We start from the raw sequence: 16,999 nt of genomic DNA, 5'->3' as shown, positions 1-16,999 counted from the left end.
TCTGCAAATTTCTAATATCCTAATATCTGCAGGAAGCCCTGTGTCTTGTATATGATAGGTTATTTTAAAATATTTTTATATAGATATATATTATATAAGATTGGTTATTTTTTATATACCTTCAACACAGGATTTCACTATAGATTTTGCAAGACTTTATCATTCTCTGAGTTTTGCTTGATCTTGAACAGGTACAAACACTGGAGAATTTAGCATGTGTTCATCAGGTAGAATTTCACAACCTGTTCATCACTTCCAGGCAAGCTCCAGATATTTGTCATGGTAACAGACCTTTGGGTTTCACCTCTTCAGTGATCAGAGGAGCTCATTAGATTTTATATATGGGTCTAGGTCAAGCCACCAGACTTCTGGGGTATGTTCTAAAAAATTTAACCATGTTTCTTCTTCTTCTTCTTTCTAGCACCAGTTTCTGAAAATTGCAAAGCCCCTGTCTAGTCTCACTCCTCTGATTATTGCAGCTAAAGAGGCAGCCAAGAACAACCATTAAGGTGGTGGAGTCAACACAATCATCGTGTCCAGATTTTTAGATGTGAATTTCCTGCCCCTCTCCCCTCGTGCTCCTTCTTCCTGGGGGTATCCTTAAAAACTTTGATCTGCCCTGAAGGGTGGGAGAGGTTTTGTTCACTGACTGTGGAAGGGCAGATGGACATTGCTGATCTTGCAGAGTCTCCCCATCCTCGTGATGGAGGTGAGAGGGGAAGAGTCTTTTGTATGCCTGAGATGATCTTCCTGAGAACGTCTGAACCTGACCTCCATGTAGTGAAGCCAGTTTGTTTTCATCTCTCCTACTGTGCTTATTTTTAAAAATAATGTGGAGCCTTTAGGTCACGTTTATCTTAATAAATTAAATCTTTCACTGGTTGGACATCTGGCAAGCTGCTGTGACACCACTGGGGCTGCTCTGTGCTTTGGATGACTTGAGGAGGGAAGGATGGAAGCAGCAGAATGGGAACAGCTGTGACAACTGAAAGGGGAGCCCAGGATATGGGTGCCCCCCCCCCCCCCCCTCCTGCAGCTCTGCTGGATGCTTCGAGGGAGCAGGGAGAAAGCCTCTTAGGTCCTTCCTGCAGCCGCTGGAGAAGGCAATTCATGGATGATCTGTTTTTCCAAAACTGGGGGAATTGGGGGCCTCCCTCCTCCTTTAGCTTCGACTTAGCTAGTTAAACAAATCTCAAACATTTCTGATGCTCTAGAAGGGGAATCACAGGAAAAAAATTGACAGAGAGCTCTTTCAGGTTGTTTTATCAGCGCTGTGAGGCTTCTTGGAGACCTTTGCCCTGTATGATAAAACAAACAGAGCAAATACTCTTGCAAAGATAAGATTTGCCTGCAAAATGATGTTGAAAACTCTTGTTCCTTAGAGCAAATCCAATGGAAAACAAACTGACCATGGATGCTGCTTTCTTGGAGACGCGGGGACATTAATTTTTTGAAATGATAGAGTTTTCTTTATGCTACTGATTCCTTTGTTGCTAATAGTCTGTAAACCAACAGGAAACCTGAGACTACTAGAGGGATTGGTTGTAAACACTGGGCTTGTGTTCACCTGTATGCTGATTTTTAATAAAATGACTGATGAGTTTCTTAACTCGGGTCTGAGGGAGGATTGGAGAGTTCACTGTCACCAGACAAGTTTGTTGGATGGGATTTTTGTTCACACCATTACTGGGTGCCTGGATGTGTTGGGTGAAGTGATATAACCTGATACAGCCCTCTAACCCTATCTCTTACCTTCTTCTTAGTCCTTTGGAATAGCAGGTGGCTCTCCAGGGAATAACTTTACACAGAGAAAACTGATGAAAGGTCTGTATTATATCTGAAGGAGCTTTGGTCATTTGTGGGGTGAGTTTAAACCCATTCTGGAGTTACCTTTCATCTCTCTCCAAAGCACTGGTGTTGCACAAAAGCTCATTCCTGCTTCTTGCTGAGACCTGCTGCTGTGTTTGAAATCAGATGGAATTTTCCTGTTTGCTCCACAAGACAGGACAGCTCTTACACAAGTTTTACTGGATGTAGGTAGAGTTTCTGAAGTCTTCTGCTTCTGTGGTGCCTTCTCTCATCCGTTGTGCTCTAGGATGTGTTTCACACAAGGCTGGAATCTCTCTCCCTTTTGTACATATATTTCATCTCCATGTAATATTAAGAATTTTCACCTGCAAAGCTTGTATCCAAGGAGGAATTTCTTGGGTCAAACAGTAAAGCTGCCAGCCTGGAGAGGGATATGATGTGTTAATGGGCTCCTGTGCTTGGGTGGAGATTGGGAAGGCCCCTAGCCTTGAATAATACCCTTTGATAAGGACCTTGTTTATATTTTGTCTGGAGGGTTCACCATGGAATACGTAAAAAAAAAAATAATTAGGGGCTAGATCACCCTTGATCTAAAAACCTCACCATGGTTTTACAAATTTGGTGACTTTTTGACAGAACAGGGTTAAATGTTATCCACAAATGTCTTTAATGTCATTGACTTCTCTTTATCTCCCTTCCCCACTCCATCCTTTATCCCACTGAGGTGAGAACATTAGTGCAGATGTGGCCTATTTGGAAACACACCCTTGAGCAGGATTTCTGCTGAATTTCCCCAAAGATAGAACAAATTCTTTGTATGTGTTTCAGTTGCTCTGATGGAAAGGAATCAAGATGAATAATTTTTTATCCCTCCTCTTACACCAGTGATGTGCTTTTCTCTCACTGACTTTTACTCTGAATTTGTCCTGCCTGGTTTCTCTCAGCTGCTTGAGAGGGGGTTTGCCAAAACCCTTTTGTTCTCCACTGCTTCAAGGCTGTGACCACAGACATGGATCATCTTCCAGGCTTTTTTTTCCCACCTGTGATGGGTGGGAAAAGGGAGTAACTGCTACAGAGTGCCTGGACCTACTAACTAAACCTTCAGTTTAACAGACATGTCATGGTTTTACGTTTTCAGAGAAGCTTTTAAAAAGGTTGTAGCTACCTTTAGCTTAGGAGCATGGGATTTTGTTGTTGCTGTTGAGATAGATTCTTTTCCTCCTCACTCTTGATCTCTGCATTGCTCAGCATCAGCACCCATGTCAGCTTTTGCATTGCCATTTACAGCACCTTCTTACCTACGGGGGAGCTCTTGAGTAGTGACTGACTTAAGAATTAACCTCTGAGATTTATTTTCCTGAGAACATCTTGACTCTGCTGTGATTTGAAAAGGGCTCCAACTAGAGAACTTAGTTGGGAGCTTTGCATTTGTTTCTTTGTTTTTTAATTACATACCTGATGAACAGATCTGCTGGAGCTGAAACCATTTTTAATCACAGCCCTTAATTACATATTTGCCTATTAATATTAAAGTCTCTCTTCTATATTAGGACATGAAATATTCAATTATTTGAGGACCTGTTCAGAAAATTGGCTTCCTGTTGGAGGGATCTCAAGCAAATCTGTATCAGAAAAGATATAATTCCACCTAACAAGGGTTTGATGGAGGGAGAGGTCAAAACTCATCTCTTCTTTTTCAAAACATGGAATCTTTTCTTGTTTAAGGGGCTTTGACAAGACAGATATATTTCAAGAATGGGCATTGAGTTGTATTATTCTAGCTCTAGGTTGTCTTAACTGATTCAGAGCTCACCAGGACCAAGATTTTGTGTGGGAGAGGGATACAGAGACCCTGTGTGCCTTGCAGAAGGCAAGTGGTGATGCTGAGTATAAAGCCAAGGTGGGGATGGAGAGGATGGCAGAACTTGCTGGTTTTAGTGCACCTTTAGCCATCCTTAAAACGTCTTAATTGAATAGATTCATTTTTAAAGGGCATAAATCTGGCTGATGAGGCTTTACAGGCTCTTCTCTCGAGGGGCATTATGCTCCTACCAAACTGCATTCCCTTTTTAGACAAAAGGGGGGCTTGGTTTTCTCCAGGAAGGAGGCTCCTTGAGAAAAGAGGTTTCCATGGAGACACTCACTTGACTTGAAACGATTTGGTCAGGGCTTGAGAAGAGGCTCTAGGGGGTAAACACCACCTCAACACAAACCCCACGATTCTGGGGTTGCTGCAGTCTTTTGTTTCCAACTTGATGCCCCTTTTTCTCTGGCCTGGTTTTGAGAAAGTGCCCAAAATGTTGCCTGGTCAGAGATGTGAGGTGTGGAAAAGGCTGTTACTTCTTAGCTGAGATCTCTGTTAATATCCTAATCCATCTGTCCCTCAGCATGCTGAGGGTTGCTGTAAGTAGGGCACATTTGCAGCAAAGTACTGTGCAGGAGCAGATTGCAGTGGCCTGTAAGTAGGTACTTGCATCCTTAAAGCCAACCATCCTTGGCTGACTGTAAAATTACTCAAGACCAAAGTAATAGCTATTGTATTCCTTTAATTAAGAGCTTGTGCAATCCATTTGTACAGTGGCTGATGACCTCTTTGATGTTAAAATTGTTAAAGGTGAAATCTGATTTTTTTTTCCATTCATCTTCCCACTGTAAGGCTTCTAATGCCACCTTATTTTAACAGTAACAGAGAGCCTGTTGGTAGATTTTGGAATTTTGGGTCCAGTCTCCCAACTGGACCAATTGTCTGGATAACCAATGCTCCAGGATGTCCATAGTGACAGCTCATGACATTAAAGATGGGATCTTGGAAAAGCAGCTGCCAGCTTTGACTAAAGGGTGACAAAACAGCAATAGAGGTGGGAGATGGAGAGAATCTTGCTGCCAAAATGGATGTCTGCAGAGATGTGGTGGGAAGAGCTTCAGGAGAACATGGGCTTGGGCCAAGGAGTGCTAGGGGAGGAAAAAAAGCAAAGGGTAAAGCTCCACATCTGCTGAGGAAATTCAGGGAGTGCCCCAGCAGCCCCCAGCATCTCCAGCAATGTCCCTGAAGGAGGAGTGCAGGAAGGAGCCTGGGAAAGGAAGAGGAGCTCAGAGTGGAGCCTGGAGCAGGAGGATGGATTTGAGTCACAGCCTGTGCTAAGAGAGCTGGAGGGGATCCAGGAGGTTCACAAAAATGAGAAAATTCAGCTGGGAAGGCAAAGTGGGTGCTAGAGTGGAGGAGTTGGCCTTGATGTGCCAAAGAACTGAGGAGAGAGGCCAGATTTTGTGGGGATGTGAAATGGCAGAAGCAAATTTAACCCAGGCTTCCATGGATGGCAACAGCTCCTTCCCTCTTGCCTTGCAGCATCATTACAGCATCTTTTACCCCCAGCTCTTGCTTTGGCTCTGTCAGGAGGCACCAGGCTCTGGCTTTGTGTTCATAAAGAAGATTTTTTTTTTGCTCTGCACCTCCTGGTTTCTGACTGCAGCTTTCATCCTGCCAGCAAATGTCTTTGTGCTGTGTCCCACCTGGGCTGTTGCAGCTTTAAAATCAGCTGGAAAATGTGTTTCTCTTCGTGCTGCTGCCTTCACCCAACTCTCCTGTAGCATTGGGTTTGTGTAACGTGCAAGGTCAGCAGAGCTATTTTAAAAACAAAACTCAGATCTTCAATAAAACCTGAATCCTGAATGAATTACCTGGTTCTCTTCTCTCGCTCTCTCAGTGACCTTTGGAGTGGCTGGAAAAATGAGGGGGGTGCTTCAAGGAGGAGGTGTGTTTCTCTGTGATTTTCTTTTTTTATTTTTTTTTCTTCTTTTTCATTCTTTTCTCTTTTTTCTTTTTTTCTTTTATTTTCTCTTTTCTTTTTTCTTCTTTTTCCTTCTTCCTTTCCTTCCCTTCCCTTCCCTTTCCTTCCCTTTCCTTTCCTTTCCTTTCCTTTCCTTTCCTTTCCTTTCCTTTCCTTTCCTTTCCTTTCCTTTCCTTTCCTTTCCTTTCCTTTCCTTTCCTTTCCTTTCCTTTCCTTTCCTTTCCTTTCCTTTCCTTTCCTTTCCTTTCCTTTCCTTTCCTTTCCTTTCCTTTCCTTTCCTCCCCTTTCCTCCCCTTTCCTCCCCTTTCCTCCCCTTTCCTCCCCTTTCCTCCCCTTTCCTCCCCTTTCCTCCCCTTTCCTCCCCTTTCCTCCCCTTTCCTCCCCTTTCCTCCCCTTTCCTCCCCTTTCCTCCCCTTTCCTCCCCTTTCCTCCCCTTTCCTCCCCTTTCCTCCCCTTTCCTCCCCTTTCCTCCCCTTTCCTCCCCTTTCCTCCCCTTTCCTCCCCTTTCCTCCCCTTTCCTCCCCTTTCCTCCCCTTTCCTCCCCTTTCCTCCCCTTTCCTCCCCTTTCCTCCCCTTTCCTCCCCTTTCCTCCCCTTTCCTTTCCACCACTTATTTTAACCTGGTTGGACACAGTTAATGCTTGGAGAAACCTTAGTCTGGAAGAAGGCTCTAGACCACAGCTTGAGGAGGTGGTTGGTGAGGAGAGAAATCCTTTGCTTCCCGGGTCCTTTTTTCCCCAGGGAGAGCTTGGTGTCAGAGACTCCTTGGATGGAGGAGGAAGTCAGGAGGGTTTGGGGACAGACACCTACAGCCAACTTCTGCAGCATCACCTTTTCTTGCAGGTTAGGATGAGGCTGATGACAAGTACAAGAGTTTCTCATCCTCCATACTTGCACGAGTGCCTCATTGCAGCCAGGAGCAGGAACTTCATGATTTGGAGATCACAGAATCATAGAACTGGCTGGGTTGGAAGGGACCTCAGAGATCATCAAGTCCAACCCTTGATCCACCACCGCTGCAGTTACCAGACCATGGCACTGAGTGCCACAGATGACACCTGAGAAACCCAACCTCTGTTCTTCAAGGACTCTCTGAGGTCAGCCTCTGGGGATCATGGGGATTAGGAGCACTGAAAAGCTCTGCCAAGCTCTCCCAGGCAGCTGGGTGCTAAGCCAGATTTTAGGGAGGGTGCTGAAAGGCAAGAATGGGGACTTGAATACAACCAAGTAGGATAACATGATTTATGTGCTTCATAAAATTCTCTCTACCCAGAACAGGGGCTCTAGCAGAAAGCTGTTTTCCAACAGCTTTTTTTCAGGAAAACCAGAGGAGAGACCCATTTCTCTGTTTTTTTAATAAAGATGAGGGGCCTCCTCACATGAGCAAGAGGAGCTTGGCAGCCCCACCAGCTGGGACTGTGGATGTTCCTCTTTGCCATGACATGGTAGCAATCCCACAATGGATGCCCATGTCCTATTAGAGAAAGGAAAATCAAACTCTGCTGCCACCTCCACCTCCTCCTCCTCCTCCTTCACCTCCTCCACCTCCTCCGCCTCCTGTCCCATTGCACAATCTGTCTCCAGCTACCTACTATTTTCCTTTATTTTGGGGGAGACTTCGAGGCCTCTTCCCTTGAGATGAGCCAGGTTGGATCGCCCAGCAGCTGCTGGGAGATGTTGGACCATTCATGTTTTTCAGAGCTTTAAGGATTGGTTGATTTTGATTTTTTTGATTTTGATTGAACTCGAACTCATTTGAAGGCTCCGCAGGGAGCTTTCCTCCAAGGTGAATTCCTAACCAAATTTTAAAATAAATTAGTTGGGGGGGGTCTGATAACTGAACCAGTTTTAGAGTTAGATATGTCATTCTGAAGATTTCAGCCTTTAACCAAACATTAACATTTAACCAAACTTTTAACTCTAACATCTCCGCTTAGGAAGCCCTTAATGAAGTTGGCCAAGGGTCACCCTTTCAATCCTTGGTGCCTGTCCATTTAGGGTGCATTTTTGAGGTCCAAATCAGCAGAAAGTGATGCTCAGCCATGCCCTCATCAGCTGCTCACGGGTGTGCAGGATGTTTGTGGTTGCACCTTTGGAAAAGAGGAAAAAGCCACTCAGCTTTGTGTGGGAAGGCAGAGCCATGGAAATGGAGATGAGTGGTCCTGGGCAAGACATCCTCTTGGCAAAATTCCCAGTTCTCCATTCCCAGTGCCTCCTTTTCTTCCATCTGCACAGGAGTGAACCCCTCGTGTGATGGTCTCAGAGGGGAATCCTGAGGCTACAGCTGGAATTATTGCTCCTTCTGGGGCATCTCCCCCAGATCTTTTAAGTTTTACTGCTTCATCCCAAAATTTAATGCCTTGTCCTCAGAGCTCTCCTGTGACTTTGGGACATCTTCTGTTAGCCCAGCTGCTCCATGGTGAGGAAGCAAGGGGTGAAACATGAGGGAGAACCCTTTGGGTTCTGACCCCTTCGGGTCTGAGCCAGACACAACCAAGTGGCAGCTAAATCCTAATGGATCCTAATCCCATGTAACTGCAGGGTGTTTTATTTGAGAGCAGAATGAGGGAATGAGCAGTAGGAGCAGCACTTTGGTGGTAGGGACTGTAGGGAAGAGATGTTCCTTAGGGAACTGCAGCATCCCGGGAAGATGATGCTTTGATTGAGAGCCTCCTTTTCAGCAGCACCCAAAAGTGTTTTTGGGAGGATCTGTAGCTTGAAGATGATGAGCAAGGATCTTGCCGGGCTTTCCTGGGAAGTCCTCCCCCATTCCTGGGGCTGTAATGCCCTCTCCTGGCTGCAGCACTGGGGATTCCTTTCCTTTTATGCTCAATTGCGAGCTATGAAAAAAAAGGTTTTTTTCCATGATGAGTGGTAATGTTTTTCAGCTGAAAGAGGAGATAAATAGATTAGATATGAGAAAGCAATTCTTCACTGTGAGGGTGGTGAGACCCTGGCCCAGATTGCTCAGAGAATTTGTGGCTGCCCCATCCCTGGAAGTGTTCAAGCCCAGGTTGGATGGGGCTTGGAACCACCTGGGCTGTTGGGAGGTGTCCCTGCCCATTCAGGGGGGTTGGAATAAGATGATCTTTAATGTCCCTTCCAACCCGACCTATTCTATGCCACTTTTGGAGGCTCCATGCTTAGGGCACCCAGTACAGGGATAAGGAAATGGTTGTAACCTGGGATTTGGTGCCCTGGTATTCCATTCCCCTGCCACCACCCCATCTCCACCTTTGCTCTTGTCTCATTTTTTGTTATTATTTGCTCCTATGCATCGTGGCAGCCTCCTCGAGGCAAACCTGTCCCCCCCAGACCACCTCCCTGCTTCCATCACAGCACAGATCCATGATGCTGAGTCCTCTGTGGACTTTATCAGCATGGGTGTTCCCAGACAGCCCCCTGCTTCCCCCAGGTCTGCTGGGGCTTTCTGGAGGATCAGGTCTGCACAGACACACTGGTTTAGCCTGGAAAGGGACAAGGGACATGTCACCACCGTGCCATGGGTACTGGCAGGGTTGAGAGAAGCTGTGAGGGTCCTGCTGGTGGCTTCATGTGCAGCTGTGATGGTGTCCAGGACCCAAGTGTGCTTGCATCATGTCTTGAAGAGAGATGGGTAGGTAACAGCCCTCTGTTTTCTCACCAATGAAGAATTTAAATGTTCAGAGGCTTCTCCTGTGGGCTGGATTGGCACAGGGAAGCAAAGAACTGAGAGGCCAAACATCCCCCCACCCCCAGCCCCACTCTTCATTTTCCCATGCTTCTGGCTGCATGGATGATGGTTCCCCAGAGAGGAAGCATTTTTGTTCTATATTTCCTCACAATTTCAAGCCATCAGGCTCTAACCCCACTTCTCACACAAGGGCTTTGTGTTTTCTAGGCATCCTGGAGCACCCCAGGCTTCAGGAAGCACTCAACCCAAGGATGCTATAAGTAACCCCATCTTTTTTGCTGGTGTGAAGAAGCCAACAAACAGGTCCCAGCCCAGGGCAGACCAGTGCAAGGTCAGTAGCAATGCTGGGGCAGAGAGAGATGGTGGTGTTTCCACATCAGACATCCAGCTTTGATTTCCCCTTTCAGAAGGGGTTGGCTGCTTCTAGGTGGGTGCAGGAGTTTTTAGGCAATGCCACCACCTCCACTGGTGTGCTGGAGAAGGGATGGCTCATTGAGTGGGGCTCCCTCTGGCAATTAAACTAATTAACAGCTGCTCTCTATTAATCCCCCCTCTCCTCCCTGATAAAGAAAGGAGAGACAATAAGGGAGAAAGACTGATGGGTTGGAAACTAAACTACACAGCTTTAATGAAACAGGAATGATAAATAGGAAAAATGACTAAATCTATACAAATCTACAGGAAAATTGATCCCATGTTCCTCCCCCCTTCCCCCCAATAACTCTCACATCACCACCGAGGCTGCAGGGCAGCCCTGGGAAAATCCAGGCTGGAATCCTGGAGTCAGCAGCAGTTGGGAGCTGGAGGCAGGAACACACAGATTCAGGCTGGGATGGATCAGGAGCACAGGCAGAGGAATGGATGGGATCCTCCCAGGATGCCCAAGCAAACAGGGAGAGGGGAAGAAGGGGAAGCAGGAAGGGGTTTGATCCTTGTGATCCCTCCAATTTATCCTGAGGATGAGGTGGATGGGATGGAATCCTCTGTTTGGTCAATTCTGGCATCTCTCTTGCCTGTTCCTCCCCAAAGGAGGGCTGCAGGTGGGACCTTTTTACTCTTTTTGGAGGGCAAAATGTTCCTCAGAGCTGAGCAGTGTCCCTGGTTCTGCACCCCAGGCTCCAGCTGGAACTATAACCATGGAGTGGGATCAGTCCCAGCAGCAGCCACTGCCTGAGAAACTTGCTGTTCATTTCAGCAGTGCAGCTGCTTACAAGAGACTGAGCTGAAAGCAAAAGTACAAGACAGAAAATCACCTTTATCCTGGCCCAAACCAGGACACCTGGCTTTGTTTCCTTGGGCCATCCACCCATGTGAAGGGTGAAAGGCTCCCAGGTGAGGGTGGGCTTATCCACCTGATGTCCTGTGTCACCTGAGATCCTCCATGGTAACAAAGCTGCAGCATCCTGGCCCACGCTGGGAGATGTGGGGCACAGGGTGGGTTTAAGAGCCTGTGTCATGAGAAACACCTTTGCAGGCCCAAAGAGCATCAATTCTGAGTCTTGACAAAACTCACTGAGGCTCAGGACCAGCACACCCTGTAAGTTCCCTGAAGGGCTGCAGGGATTTGGATCACGACCCAGGGTAGGAGCAAACCCTCCCCTGCCATGAGATCCCTACTGAGAAGCAGAAGTGTCCCCATCACCAGGGGGCAACCAGAGAAAGGACTAAGGTTGTCCTCCAGATTCAGCCACCAAAACAGCCTGAGAAATGGCTGTGACAGTGACATCCTGGGATGCAGGAGCAGGGGGGTCAGGCCCTGGCTTCCCTGCAGACTGTGTGAGAGCTGCTGTTCCCCAGTTGCATGGTGCTTCTGCTTTGTCCCGAGTTTTCCTGCCCTGACAATTTGGGCAGGTGATGCTCTCCCTGATTTTTGATGTTTCAGAGCTGTGTGTCAAAGGGTCCAGGATGGGAGATGGTTACAGAGACCCCCCCCCTGCAGCCTCATTCCCTCAGGGGTCATCATGAAGCTGTTGTCAGCATCATCTTTAGACTTGGAGATGCCACATGTTGCAGGTCTGGTGACATCTCCACTCTTCTAATGGGGTTTTGAGCCACTCAAGGTCCCTTTCTCTCCCCAACCCCTCCTCTGTCTCCCTACCAGCTGCCACTTCTGCTCCTTGGTTGGATGTCACTTGCTTCAAATGCAGACACTGCTAATCTGTGTCCTTGGGGTCTGTGCCAGCAAGCTGCCATCCTCTGGAAGATCAAGGGCTGAAGTTTGGATCAGTTCAGGTTACCTCTTCTTTCCCTCCCCACCTCTCTTATCACTTCTGGGAACACCATAAATGGTGCCATTTCCCTAATAAATCTCATGAAAACATTGTCACCTGCATGAGTCACCTGCTCCCAGGGTACAACAACCTAGTGCAAACCTGTAGTGACAGGGGGACATCCAACCCCAGCCTGGGGAGGGGGACATTCACCAGACCCTTCATGCTGCCAATTTAGGGTATTGCAAGAGGACGAATGTCCCAGATGGGGTGGGACACAGGGTGAGGGGAAAGAACACAGGTTTTTTCCCAATTAAATATTCCACATTGTGTCCAGCAGCAGGGAAACCATCCCGACTCCCTCTTTGTGTTATCCCCCCCTTGTTTTTATTTTTTTTCAACACTCCCTGGGATTTGAGACTGACCAGCCCTGGAGATGTCCCTGAGGGTGGGTTTGGATGTCACTGGTTCCTTACAAGATTTCTTCAGGGGTTCATCAACTCCTGGGTCAGGCTGGTTGGTGGCAGAGCTCCAGCAGATCCCTGTTTGCCTTTGTTTCCTGCTGCTGGCAGGGCTGGGATGCTGGCTGGGACAGTGGGTGAGGATTTTGTGGTTGAGATAAGCTGGTGAACTCTGAGCTGAAGATAGTGAAGTGAGAACAACCTCTGCTTGGACAGGGAATCCTTTGCCAGGTGTTTGCAGAGCAAACTCCAGCGCTGAAAGGCTTTGCATCTCTCTACCCAAAAGAAAGCAAAAAAAAAAAAAAAAAAAAAAAAACGTGGCAAGAGCTCAGAGGTTGTCTGGGGTGATATTTGGGGTTTTCTTCTCTTGTTAGGGGCTATGGTTGGGTTTTTAATGACTTTTTTTTTCCTTTTTCAGGGCTCTTGCCTCCATTGCAGGAAGCTTTTTTGCACTGATGCTGCTGCCCAATCCTCTCCCCTTATTCTCCACATCCCCCCTGGAGCCCATCTGTGCCATGAGGATGCAGCAGCTGGAAGAAAGGCAGCCTGGGCAAGCAATGAGGAAGCCCCTGTAGGAGGTATTTCAGGGAGAGCTGACCTTTCCACTGGCTTCAAAGGCAGAGCAAAGCACTCCTCAGACCTGCTGGGCCACCCTCATGCCATGTGTCCCATGGGTGGGGACCTTCTGGACCTTGGCATGGCCCTGCTGGGCTCAACACGGCCACAATTATGGAAGGAGAAAAATCCAGTGGATCAACTCAGGAGATGAAAAGTGCCAGGTGACTGGAAAAGTTGCTGCTGCTGCTCCCTACATCTTATCAGTGCTATCAACTTTCTTAATCCCACCCTTTCCTGCCCTATTTATCAGATTTCCAGGAATCAGACCATAAAGCAAATAATATTTCTAGAGGCTTAGGCACATTCCTGTGCCTCTTCACTCCAGCTGAGTGTTAGCTGGAGGATGATCAGCAATAAAACCAGATGATTCTACCTTAGGACCTTGTTTATTTAATATTCCAGTTCCAGAGGGAGATGATGATATTTTAGGTCCCAGTGCTTAGTAAGGATTAGCAAGAGGGCTTTTAAATTGGAATTGTTATATCAGTGGAACTGTTACATGTCTTCTGCTCATCAGTGGGTTTCAGACTGAACCAGGCTGCTATCTCTATCGTTCATTTTTTAACTAAAAAGTTCTCTTTTTTTAATGTGAGCTGCCCAAAACCTGCTGGGCCATCTCTGCCCTATTCCTTCCCTCTCTCCCCATGATCCATCTTTTCATCCTACAAGAAGAATCCCAATTTGAGAGATGGCAGGGATGAAAAAAAACTCACTGATGGTGTTTCAGAGAACCCTCTGGATGTTTCTTTAGCTTCTTCTGCAGGAAAGAGCTTTTTAGGAGGAGGAAGAGGTGCTCCACGAGGCTGCTCAGCAACCTGACCTGAGAAACTTTACAGATGTCTGTAAGTCCAGGGCACGTTGGAGGTTACAAAATACACTCACACAAACTGCTTTTGTTTTGTTGTTCTCCCCCTGAAAAGGAAGTTATGTCTCTAATAGGATTTAGATATTAAAGCCCAAAATCGCTGCGAAAAAATAAGTCCCGTAAGCAGGTTTTGCATCCAGGGTGGCTCAGAAATCCCTGGCAGTGGATTCCTGCCCTTGGGCTTTCAGACGTGGGAAACATTTTCCCAGAGGAGGTTCAGGAGTTTTAATTCTGAGCATCAGTGACAACACATCTTGCCCAAATCTCTTTTGGGATGTTTCCTGGGACCCCATGCTTTGGACACCTAATTCTGCCAGGGCAAAGTTTGAATGTCAGCTTCTCCTGTTCTGGGTGGGAGGGGGAAAGATCAAACCCAGGTTCACCTGCAAGTCCCCAGTGTCTCCCAGAGCCAAGTGGCAAGAAGCTGCCTGCATCCCGTGATGAGATTTTAATTTTTCCAGCCATGGGGACTGAATTTATTAAGCCTTGCATGGCCCCTCCTACCGTGGGAGGGACAGCTCCAGCAGACTCTCCAATACTTGGTGTCACAGCAGTGCCACCATTCGGGTCCTGGAGAGTCACAAGCAAAGGACACAGCAACCCAAGGGAGGCAGAAAGTAAAAAATAACCCCTCCATGTGCATCCAGGAGTGGTAAGTGACCTCCTCTCTACAGCTCTTAAAGATGCTCCTGCCTGGTGAGCTGCATCCCAGCCTGCTCTTTCCTGCCTGCCTTTAAAACTTAGCACTACGTGTGGTGGGGGGGTGGATTTCTAAGACTTTTCCTTTTTTTCTTTTTTCCTTTGGACTTTCTGGAGTGTGTTGGTTGGGATGTGACAGCGGGTGACTGACCACCCAGCTCCTGCCTGGATTGCAGGGAGGAACAAAGCCTGAAGAGCCGGAGGATGGGGAGAACTGGTAACAAAAGGGGGTGAGAAAGGGGGCGGGGGGTGTTTCTAATGGCTGGTTGGGGAGGTGCTCAGCAATCTGGTTTTGCTCTTGGGGTCTGAGTTGCTTTGTGACTTGTTGAGAGGAGAAACAGGGTGAGATGTGAGCTGCTGGGATCCCCGGAGCCGGTGGTGGGAGGGAAGCGGCGGCGTTTGCGAGGCTTGGGATAAAGGGCTGTTTCCATAGTAAGAAGGAGAAAGGAGCCTCTCTCTTTCTTCCTCTGAGCTCACTTGGTGTGTGAACAGGGAGGTCGACCCGGGAACAAATAATCCAGAAGAGGGGTAACATCTGGGAACAGCTGTAAATCATCAGGACCTGGTTGGAAAAGCTGGAGGGAGAGCTCTGGTCCAGCGCTTGTCCCGCCGCTGTGCTTCACCTTGGGACCTTTGATGGGTGACAGGAGAACAACTCAGGTGACAAATGAGAGCAGGATGTGGCCCAGCCTGCTGTTGTTGTCCAAATATATCCCTGTTCCTTGTAGTCATGACAGTGAAATGAGGGGAATTTTCACTTCTAGGGAAGAGTGGATTTTAATTCGGGGTTGGGTGCTCAGCTGATGGGAATGTGGGGGTTGGCACCAGGCCAGCTTTGGATGGTGCAAGCTTTGATAAGCTGCAGGGCCAGCCTGTGGTGAACCTCCTTTTCACTTTTTTGGGAATTCTGAGCTCATAGTGTAGCATCTCTCAGGACTTATCCTCCAGCACGCAGTACCAGGTGGAAGGTGAGAGAGAATGGAAATAATTTCCTACAACTGCTTAAAAAAAAATAAATAAAAAAATTAGAGTGTACTATGGGACCAGCTGGATTTTAATTTAAAAAATGAAGGTGAAGAGAGCCAAAACTGTTGCTTCCTTGCCAACTTTGCTATTGGAATGTTTAAAAGGTGTGTGAGTTTTTGGGGGTTGGAATTAGATGATCTTTAAGGTCCCTTCCAACCCAAACCATTCTATGATTTCCAGGGCAATTTGAAATCTTTGCAGAGAAATAAAAAGCTGTGTTTCATGACTTTAAACTTGGTGGTGGTAGCTTGCTGTGAGACTACCTGCAGCTTACAAAGTGCCTCTGTGCAAGCTGTTCCTACACAGCCATGCTTAGTGTGATAAAATATCAGCCAAAATATGAGATAAAGCCTTAAAAAAAAAAAAAAAAAACCACAAGAAAACAATTTTGGCCCTTTAACAATATGCACTTAGTTTCCTTCCTGAGTGAGAGCCCAGAAGCCCTCTCTCAGGCAAACATTTCTTGTGTGCAAGTGGCTTCAGAAAGTGCCACCCGTGAGCTGGGACACGTGTGCTCCTGTGGCAAGGTCCCAGCTTGGTGGCTTCGTGTGGGGGACAGGATGGAGGGAGCTCTGGGGTGGCTGTTAACCTGATTCCAAGTCTTGGGATGTTTTGAAGGCAGAGGTCCTCATCTTGGAGTCACCACCCATGGTTTGGCTTGGAGGACTCCCCCAGAGACATCTGTAGTGTTGGATAAATGAAAATCTTGGGCTGTATTTTAGAAGAGTAGATAGGATAGGAAAATGGGAAGATCCCTTGGGCTCCAGATCTTACTGAAAAGAAAAGGAACAGGCGTGGATAGAGCAGGTTGGAAATAAAACCTTTGGTGCACCCTGGACCTTCATGGCAGGATGAGCCCAGAGGGCAGCATGGGTTTGGCTTCAGACACCTCGAGGGGGATTTACAGCTGTTCTGGGTTTTTTGTTCCTGGTTTTTTACCCTTTTTCTGGGTTATTTGTTCCTGGGTCGACCTGCTGAAGATGCTTATCTCTTCAGCATCTCATCCTCATCTTGTTCCTCCTCTGCTGGGCACTGCTCTCCCAGGAGCATTCAAGGAGGACTCATGGCTAAGTGCTCTTTGGTGGCTTAGGGGTTGGCATTTTATAAGATCCCAGCAAACTGAGGATGGCCTTGACTCATGTTCCCTGGGGCCTTCCCCACCAGCAGGATGTCCCCATCTGCTGCACTTCTTGTCCTCTCCAGGAAAAAGGAGAGAAAAAGAAAGAATGATATTTAAGAGGGTTGAACAGACTCAGGATGCTCATGGCCTGGTCTCAGACTGGTCCTGTTCTTCTGTCATTGTTTGCTTTGCTTTCTCTTTGTGGTCTCCCCAGGGAAGATGCTGTGTTAAGCACGATGAGGACTTGCTCTCAGGCTCTGGGTGGACTCTTCATGCTTCTATCCCAGGCCCTTTCTGGTCATTGGGCAGTTGTAGTCAATGTCAGTGCACATGATGATGTAGCAAGGTAGAGATGAGGACTGTCCTACACCTCATCCTCTACAGGTCTAGTGCCAAGGGAAGGCTCTTGGGCCCATGACAGTGTGCCAGCTCTTTTCTGTACTCAATACTTCCATGGAAAGGTGACAAGGGCAGGAAGTTAACTGTGATGGTGCATCAGGAGAGCAGCAGGTTTGGGGAAGGGGAATGTTTATGTGTGTGAATGAGGTTGTGGCTGCTGCCCACTTTTGATGTCAACTCCACTGCTGGATGCCAGAAGAAGGAAGAACATATCTGCAAGCAGGGCACAGCATGGGAGCAGCTTGAAGCATCCCTGCTCACCCAGGCTGGATTCTCATCACTTGTGTAGAGATGTTTGGAGTCTGTCCCTTCCTTGCTCTCCCACTTCATTT

General features: G+C 47.4%; 2 protein-coding genes and 1 long non-coding RNA gene across 11 annotated transcripts in view; all 3 read left to right on the top strand.

The window, feature by feature from the left end:
* The window catches only part of PAK1 (p21 (RAC1) activated kinase 1), an 81,956-nt gene extending 80,347 nt beyond the window's left edge, over positions 1-1,609 (top strand). For all 7 annotated transcript variants that reach the window (XM_071767352.1, XM_071767183.1, XM_071767089.1 and 4 more), the window contains one exon: positions 422-1,609. In XM_071767352.1, coding sequence (XP_071623453.1) covers positions 422-508 — 87 coding nt within the window. In that variant the 3' untranslated portion in view covers positions 509-1,609. The remainder of the gene's footprint in view (positions 1-421) is intronic.
* A 6,986-nt stretch (positions 1,610-8,595) lies between these two features.
* On the top strand, positions 8,596-12,930 carry LOC139791792 (uncharacterized). 2 transcript variants are annotated; one of them, XR_011724013.1, is made up of 3 exons: positions 8,596-9,600; positions 11,152-11,282; positions 12,359-12,930. It is a non-coding gene; the product is annotated as an uncharacterized lncRNA (long non-coding RNA). The 2 variants fall into 2 exon arrangements; XR_011724014.1 differs by lacking the exon at positions 11,152-11,282.
* Positions 12,931-13,977: 1,047 nt separating this feature from the next.
* Positions 13,978-16,999, top strand: part of GDPD4 (glycerophosphodiester phosphodiesterase domain containing 4) — a 48,222-nt gene continuing 45,200 nt past the window's right edge. Inside the window, exons 1-2 of one of the 2 annotated variants that reach the window (XM_071766512.1) lie at positions 13,978-14,075; positions 14,240-14,339. The gene's annotated coding sequence lies outside the window, so the exon portion shown is untranslated. The remainder of the gene's footprint in view (positions 14,076-14,239; positions 14,340-16,999) is intronic. The other variant, XM_071766599.1, reaches the window with a different exon arrangement.

Source organism: Heliangelus exortis, chromosome 1 (genome assembly GCF_036169615.1).
Source record: "Heliangelus exortis chromosome 1, bHelExo1.hap1, whole genome shotgun sequence".
NCBI classification, from domain to species: Eukaryota; Metazoa; Chordata; class Aves; order Apodiformes; family Trochilidae; genus Heliangelus; species Heliangelus exortis.
This window is presented reverse-complemented; position numbering and strand designations above follow the sequence as displayed.